This window comes from Anguilla rostrata, chromosome 4 (genome assembly GCF_018555375.3).
Source record: "Anguilla rostrata isolate EN2019 chromosome 4, ASM1855537v3, whole genome shotgun sequence".
NCBI classification, from domain to species: domain Eukaryota; kingdom Metazoa; phylum Chordata; class Actinopteri; order Anguilliformes; family Anguillidae; genus Anguilla; species Anguilla rostrata.
Window position 1 is genome coordinate 46,720,929 of NC_057936.1, and position 9,150 is coordinate 46,730,078.

The 9,150-nt window shown below is 40.2% G+C and overlaps 1 protein-coding gene across 1 annotated transcript in view; it reads right to left on the reverse strand.

Moving 5' to 3' along the window:
* Nucleotides 1-8,821, reverse strand: part of rbm33a (RNA binding motif protein 33a) — a 51,616-nt gene extending 42,795 nt beyond the window's left edge. Inside the window, exons 1-3 of the mRNA XM_064334122.1 lie at nucleotides 8,625-8,821; nucleotides 1,268-1,343; nucleotides 652-700 (exon numbers count right to left, since the gene is read on the reverse strand). Of these exons, the coding sequence (XP_064190192.1) occupies nucleotides 652-700; nucleotides 1,268-1,343; nucleotides 8,625-8,643 (144 nt within the window). The 5' untranslated portion in view covers nucleotides 8,644-8,821. The remainder of the gene's footprint in view (nucleotides 1-651; nucleotides 701-1,267; nucleotides 1,344-8,624) is intronic.
* Nucleotides 8,822-9,150: the final 329 nt, after the last annotated feature.

Genomic DNA, 9,150 nt, shown 5'->3' on the forward strand with positions numbered 1-9,150 from the left:
AGTTAAGCTACTTAACAATAAGTAATTGCATAAATGAAGAAATAAGCTTGAAATAACACTTTGCTAAATTTGCCATTGCATCATTTTCATATCCATACTTACACAGAAACAGCTCAAGGACAACAGAAAGAGAATGATCTCCTACCCGCCGTGCCCAAAATCACAGGAGGACTGCATCGTGTATGCACAGGCAAACGACTCGGGACTATTAGATTATCCCTTACGCTGATCACTTTCAATGCAAGTGAGGGACCGCTGAACGTGACTTCAGACAGGCGCAGCCCGAGCGATTACCCTGTCAGCCAGCGCCAGCGCCAGCAGCCGGCCTGTCCGCACGGCCCTGGCGTGTAATAGAGACACAAAGAAGAGCGGACGCAGCGTCCTGCCAGCTCGTCTGACGAGGTGTCAAAGCAATCACACAGCGCTGGGGGGGGGGGATGTGCCGGGGTCTGGGCAGCCCTCGCTCTCCCGCTCCGACCCGCTGCCGCCTGGCACAGGGGGCGCCGCGCGTCTCCTCCGGGCGACGCCCGTGCGTCACGCCAACGCGTCTCGAATCATTCTAATTCTGCTTTCGCCCCGACACAGGTGCCAATTTTAGAGCCAACCGTTGCAACGTAAGGGTGAGGAAGACATCATAACTTGAAACCTTACCTTTCTGGCTGTAAGCCAGTCCTCTTCAAGTAAGTCGCCTTCCAAATCACTTTTGGTAAACAAAACAAAACGGGGGTCAGATGGTTAGCATGGCAGCAGTAGTGTGAAACATATCAGCACATGGATAATGAATTTAGAACCGCTGAGGCTAGCCGCACCTAGTAAACCCTTAAAGGAGACTCACTTTATATTACAATAAAGAAATGCAGACAGTTGTGCCCAAGTCTACACTTAATACAAATTGTCTGAATTACATTCTGAACTTAAATTCAAAACAGGATAAGCGTGCTTAAATCAAAACTAGGTGAAGAAGTAAAGGAACTAGCTTATCCGTGATGGGTGTCATTTCTAAATTGGAATTTATTTTGTCATCATAATTCCAAACAAGCAAGAGAACCTATCCAAGGCACCGCACGGTCCATTAACTGGGAGCTAACGTTATTATTAATTGCTCATTTTAAACAGAACGGCACGGAGTCAAAGGTTAATCTCAACAGCCTGCGGGAGGAGGGGGGGGGGGGGGGAGGGAGGGGGGGAAAAAAAGCAACACGCCACAGTTTGAGATTAAAACATTCCCCTGACATGGACATGTTTAATACGAGGCTGCAGTTAATACCTGTCCAGATCCTCCTCTCCTCTTCTTCTGCGCGACCTCTCGGCGCCCGGCTTGTCATACTCATCAAACTCATCATCTGGAAAGCAGGCCGACAGGTAATCTGTTAATTGACTGCGGCGCGGATCATTAGGCTTATGTCAGAGAGAGAGCCAGCGGAACGCGCGCCGCCGGTCGGGGCCGGGCGCGCCTCTCTCTCCGACGCGGCGTAATTACTGAGGGGGCAGCGGCTCTGCCAGCGCCGATAGCCGGATTTATCAGAGCGCAATGTGGCCCTCTTCGATAAACTTTCGGATTGCTACTCCAAAACTGTCATCCGAGCGGGAAGACGGGGGGGAATTGGGTCAGCCGGTTTTTTCCGCAGTGACCCGTGATGGAGGCCGGGGCCAGACGGCACGCGGTCAGTGTAAGGCGCTGATCCGTCTTTCCGGGGGCACGCGCTGGCGGTCCGTGGGGAGCGCAAATGGAATGTGAAAAGCATGGGGAACTCAAATGTGGAGTGTCAAAAACCATAAATATTGTCATGAAATCACAAACCCATGCTTTCTAAATTCCTGATCATTATTTCACAGCACACACACTCTTGGGTTTATTTGGTCCATTCTAAATAGAACGACAGAAGGAAAAAACTAGAGTGTCCCTGGTCAAGAGGCACTGACGAGCTCAGCTCATCCAACAAGTGAGACGATAATGCCACAAGAACACCAATTTATGCCACTTGTGCATGACAATGTACAGAACGGATCTTTATATAACCTTACTGCAGACTGTACTAAGCCTTGTTCTGAATATGGGTGTCTGCTAAATGATTATAAATGTAAAGACAGGCAATATCGCTTATGCTTGCCACTTATCTGTGTGACTGAATCTGTGGTCTATGAATCAATGATTCACAAAGAATACTGATCAACATCCATGCGAACCTGTGACGCAGGTGCAGAAGAGAAAAAAATGTGGATTAAAGCAATAAAGTCCACACACCAGATTTGAAGATCCGAAATACCTAAGAATTAATTTTACAATACATCTATACGCAAGCGGGGTCTTCACCAGGAACACAAAACCAGCATCATTATCAATTTCATTTTGTATTGAGACAAAACGGATAAACAGGCTAGGAGAAGGGATGGCAACCAATCAATTCGCTTGACATTGGCTAAGAGCACGGAGACTGACATCCAGGTTAAGTAAACTAAAGTAGGAAATCAATAGCGTTAGGAGGGAAGAATCGCCCTTCTCTGCTCCTGCCAGAAATTCAATGAGAGACTCTTACAAGAACGACTTCTCGTTATCTGCAGCTCGTGCTTTGGTTTTAGTCCAAAATAGGGGTGACTGAAATGTTTGTGCCAAATGTCAATCAGAGTAAAACATGTCAGTTTGTTCATTTTGTATCAGAGAGCGGAGGTTGGAGATGCATGTTAGCCACATATGTAAAATGGAGTTAAAGGACACCTTTAAATGGGTCTGCTCCTGTAAAATGGGCTTTAGCCACACAAAAAAAAATAAAATTAAATAGTACTAGGCCTAATACTCAATTAAATGCAAGGACATATCATTTAGAGAAAATTGTAAATTGTACCAACACTACTATGGAAAGCCAATTGAAGCATCTTTACTAGGGAAAACTAGATTTAACCGCACTTTGGATAGGGACTTCAATCTTTAGCGTAGCTTGGCTAGGGACTTTATTCTTTACTGTACCTTGGCTATGGACCTTAGGCTACGTTCACACTGCAAGCCTTAGTGCTCAATTCGGATTTATTGCTCAGATCCGATGTTTTTGTTTGGCTGTTCACATTATTTTTTAAATGTAGCCAGTATCAGATTCCAGTGTGAACTGGTCACGGTCCTGAACTGACCCGCATGCACAAAAGAACAATAACAAAGACGTCACACGTAGCACGCTGTTGTACGGAAGTAAACAGCGGAGGCCACTGTAGTCAGCGTTTACGGTTTCATTTATAAGTTGATGTGCAGTAGAAGCCAGCGAATTTGTGTGCAGATCATAATGAGGATGAGGAGAAAGAGAGCCAAATTTTCAATTATGGCTTTTTGTGGAGCACTGGCTGCTACTTCTGTACGGAGGTGTGTGTGGATGCGGAGTCAGAGCCAGGAGTGGAGGGATCGTGACATGAATGACTTCACTGAAACAGATTTCATCTAAATTTACATAGCAACTATACGTTCCGATTGCCTAGTTTCACTCATTGTAGCAAAGTGGAATTGATAACGTTTCAGAAAATATATAACTTTAAAATATTTTTAATCTTCTACTGGGACTTTTACCGTTTATTGAGGATGTGACAGAAAATTTTGGTGCCGCTGACTATAATCAAATGTTTTTCACATTTACCATTCGATTGAGCAAGTACCATTCAAAGTACATTTTTATAATTTAGTGCTGTCCGATTGTGCTAGCTACTTCACATTAACCTTGTACACCGATCAATAAAGGCAGACAGCACAGTACCACTTAGGGTAAACGTCCCTATTAAGCCCACCAAATCCGCTTTTCAGACATTTTTAATGTATAGTGCCCCAATTTAAGTGAGAACATTTTAGTTAAAATGAAAGTCTAATCTCTCATTTGAAGTGTCAATAATTCATTGATACCAATTTCTAATGTTTTTATTGTTTAATTTGTCAAAATATGTCAAAAGTCTGGCATGGGCTTAATGGGTACCTAACGTACCATTTAAGCCCAGGGGTGTTCCAAATAAGCCCACTTCATGAATTGTTTGTTAAATAAATATATATTTAAAAAATCTTAACAATACAAACTTGTTCTATTCAAATCTGTAATCACTTAGTTCTCAATAGCTATTTTCATTTTGTCTCCACTCCTATCCTATGGCCTGTAAATGGCATTTGAAATAGGCATGACCAGCCTTTTTGCTGTGTTGTCAACACAGAAAAAGCTAAACTTACAACATGTCTTCTTTGGAATGTAGCCAAAAAACTATTTAGGAACAAAATCAAAACTATAGTGGAAATTGCTCTTCAATACTTCATCTTTCAATATGTGTTGTCATTTTGTCTGTATCTCTATCCTATGGTGTGCTGTTGGCATTTGAAATTGGCCAAAATTTCTGGTCCAGCCAGCTGGTTGAAAGTGCAGGTGTTTTTATGAAGATTTCTGAAGACCGACTGACTGAACGAAAAACAATTTCAGGTTCAATACTAATGTTCTAAGGATAGTAAATGAGTCAATTTCAGAATTTACAATTAAACAATAACTTTAATCTATTTTCAAATGTTAATCACATTTAGGATAGTAGTTTGAAAACATTGTAAAAACACATTTTAGAACCATTCAGTTCATTGTGGAGTAACATTAAAACATACAGTTCATTATGAGGAGACATCAGTCATAACATCTTGAAGCTCATGTATCATTAGCCTATAACTTAATAACAAAATAAACAAGAAAGATGTCAACATTTCTGCAATTTCTACTTTCTCGTAGACTAAACGTAGGCCTGTGCTCTTTGTATCGTTTTAGTAAGGCTATCATTTGCTCCACGCTCCATCTTAGTAGTGTAACATAACATAGGTTATAGGGTGGTCTAAGCTTTATTTTATTTGTTTGTTTCAATCTTTTGCCCACGTTGTGGTTGTCTTTGTCTTACGCTAACAAGTCTTTCATGGCTTTCATCTTGTTTTTGTACAGATTTTCAATGACCTCATGATTGCGCAAATAGAATGGTCCAGGTCCCTACAGCCCTGCTTTGCAGAGGATGAACTTGTACTTCTATCATGCGTGGACATGAACTGTAGTTCTTTCGTGTTTTAGTCTTCTTAAACTAAAACTCATCTGAAAAGTAAAGATTAAACAATTTTTGCTAATGTTAAGATAGAACACAGGCCTATCCAGAATGAATTGACCTATGCAATATCACTGATATTTAAATATGGGTATTAATTATCTGAATTATAAAGCTGATTCATCAGGTGAGGTCAAAATTAGGGAGGAAAATGGTCAAAAGGGCTTAATGGGAACAGGTGGGCTTAAAGGGAACATCAGTGAATTTATGGTTAAAAGACAGAATATTTTATTCTACTCACATGACATTAAAAAACAACTACATTAAATAAATCTATATATGGTGCACTAACATAATATGAAAAGTATAAATTGATCATGCAGAGAAGTAATTAGCTATACTCATTTACATCCACCCCAGACAGTGTGATTTTTTTGCTAGAGTCCCCTTTAAGCCCACCAGGTAAAATAATGTTAATAAAAAAATAAATAAAGATAAATATACACATTTATTGTCTATTTAACAGTATAATAATATAAACTGCATACAAAAATATAAACTATACATGCTTATCATGCTTTATGTCATTGCAATGAACCATACTATGTAGCTACTGTATTGATGCAGCATGTGGTCTGTTTGCTAGCGTGCTAAAACTCATATTTTGATTTCAAAAGAAACAATATTTCTAATTCAGGTAATATTCTAACATATGTCTCATTCAAAACACTAATCACTTAAATTTTGATAACAAATGAGTACTTACCAAAAACATGAGTAGAAATATACAAAAAATGTTATTTTTTCAGGGTACCAAAATCACCTAAGTTTTTTTGCAACTTCTTCTGGGATCAGTAGGCACGTGCCACACATATGCTTTGATAACTCAATATCGACAAATGTGATTGACTTACAATAAAAAGTGTAATTTATGTAACAAGCAGCTTCATTTGAAAAACATCACAAAGCAAAAAATGATGTAGCTTTTTTTTTTTATTTGACTCAGAAGTTGCAAGTGGGCTTATATGGTATGTGGGCTTAATAGGGACGTTTACCCTAATTATTGTCACTTCTATCACCATTGTAATGAACTAAAAAAAGGCGACAAACAACCTTTTCTCTGAGAAATGTATTGTCGAACTCACGCACATGCACTGTTGGCGACAGATTTGCCCTCCCTATCTAGAGTGATGTAAGAGTCACATGAATTCCGATATGACTGTTCAGACTGTTCAGACATTGCAAAAAATCAAACCTGTATCTGATTTAGGACCACATATGGAAGTGTCCCAAATCAGAATTGAAAAGATCAGCTTCCATGTGATTTGCGCTGTTCACACGGTTATGAAAAAAACAGATCTGAGTCACATATGAGCAAAGAAATCAGATTTGGGCCACTTTTGCCTGCAGTGTGAACGTAGCCTTAGTCTTTACCATAGCATTGCTAGGGACTTTAGCTCAGTGGGCAAACTGCCACCACTCTCTTTTCTCATTGCCCATTGCCCAGTCACTGTTAAAAATCCACAGCATATCTACCATATTACACACATACATACATACACACACACACACACACAGACATATATATATATATATATATAACTAACCGTTGTACTTCATGCACCTACATTTCAGTGAAGCATGGAGGTGTTAAAGTTGTGTCAACCCGAAAGCACTCTTAATACAAGCTTAACTCGGTTTGGTTTGAGTAATATAAACCAAATCACTCACAGGCCCCAGAAGCGCATTCTCCCCAGCAATTAATGATAAAATCTAGATTTTTGAGCCATTCAGTTGTGGCATCTTCTGTGGTGTAGTACCTTCTTGAACAGGCAGTAATCTCTAATTCAACATGCAACATTTAACCTTTCAGATAGCTTCTGTTTGAGCTATACAGCGAGCATCAACTGCTGAAAAACAAAGACTGAGAGTATGATAGGAAATATGATGTCTAAAATTACGTTTTGTCTTAATTTTTTGTGCAAAAATTGCTAGCAACATGGAATATGCACAGTCGTGTCTATCCTACAGAACAAACTAAAATACTGAAGTCATAAAAGACATTCTAGAACATAGATAAAATGGTACTTCACTATTCTGATAATTGCTATCTCAGACATACTAAATGCAGATAGAACCTTATATTCGCAGTTCTACAAATGTTTGCAGAACATAGGCAAAACACGGTTGTCACAATACGCTTTACAGACAACCCTGGCCTAAACCCCCACAGGAGCAAGCCTAAGGCAACAGTGGCAAGGAAAAACTCCCTGTGGCAGATGGGAAGAAACCTTGGAAGGAACCAGGCTCAAGGGGGAAACCCATCCTCCTCTGGTCGGCTCATTTACGAACACGCGGTTGAATAAGGGAAGATATGAGAGAGAAGCAATATGGGTGTACACAGCTGTACAAAAGATTAAACTAGAATGATTGGACTGAACAAAAACCCACAGGCCCACCAGAATCGAGTACAGTTAGCACAATGTCAGAATTACAAAGGCTCCAGAAATATACTATGATAATGAATGAGGAGATGTTTAGTTATTGGCCTTTCATTTTCTCCTACCGAACCTAACGGCTGATATCTAACCACTAGGCAAAACACTTCGAATGTTAACAGTATGCGCAGCTACAATAACGACCATACGAAATTATTCACGGAAGTCAATTCGATTGTTAGATTAGCGACTTATCAATTTATAGCTAGATAATTACTGCGTTATCTTCAAGCACTTTACGTTATTTTTGTCAGGAACAACAGTGTAAACGGTGCAGGCCAAAAAAAATTTCCTGGGACAGGAGATTATACTTGCCACCTCGTTACGTAGCTAGCTAGCTATTCACATACATCACAGGAGTACACAGCTTGCTAGCTCGCTAGCGAAGTCTGCTAGGAGTTTGCAAGCTAAATAAACATAAAACATCCAGTAAGAACAATACATGTGGTGGATTCCAAGTGCGGTCGATTATATTTTAACTCACACACGCACAACGTTATAACTTGTACATTACAACAAGACTGTTGTGACCGTAGGTAATAATGAACGATTGGTTCTTTAGGCACCGACTGCATGCTAATGCAGATAGTCTAGCAAAATCATTCCACCGAAGCGGTACCCCAACGAGAGAACAAGCGTAGCTAGTGAACGTAACGTACTGTAGTTTGTCTAGATATCTACCGATACGAGCGTTTAAGGGGCTGCTTCAATGTCACTAATCCGTCTTCAGGACTGAAACGACCGTGTACGAACAAAAATGGTTAGCCTTAGCAAATATACAGATACTAAGCTAGCTAGTACTGTAGTGTTAGTAGACACCAATGGCAAAGCTGGCAGTACAAGCTAATGTTGACTTCTTAAAAACGAAAATATTTTCTAAAATTCAGTAAATTGTTTCGATTATCATATGCAACCCATCACAAATTTGGAGTGAGACACAACAGTAAGAAACATTCGAAAAGTCGCAGTGAATAACATTAATGCAAAAGCACCGATTTCATAATGGTTAGGCCTCAAATGTGCAGAAAACAACATCCGCCTCCGTAGATAGCTTGCTAGCGAGCGAGGTAAAGTTATCACAAGGAACAGACATCATACCTTGGACACTGGAAGCCATAACAGAGGAAATGTCTTGAATGCACAAGAACCTTTAAATAAACGTTGACTGCATTGAGTTATGTTTCTCAAAACTGATCAGACAAGATACTATGTAGCTAACTATTTCGTTTCCACCAGGAACATTAAGGTTATCGCAACATGGCGGACAGTCATTGTGGGCAGTGATGCACTCTGGGACATGGGAAGATTCGCGAGAATGCGCACCTGCGCAGTGGGGACTTTTGTATGGGGCCACAGATCGCTTTCGCAGGGCAATATGTTGGCCTACTTGCTGAGATTGAGATTGAGTGATGTTAAAGCTTTGTTTCACATCTTTTTCTCTGGCAATAAACTGCGGCAGTAACGTTATTTTATGGACATACTCCATCAAAATTTCAGAAATTGCTATAAGGATTTGGCATTTTTATTAGGCTAACAGATTAGGCTACTGAAAATGCGAAGTCCAACTGTGTTAAATCGTTAGTAGCCTATGTGTAGGCTACGTATGTTCATTAGCATTTTACTA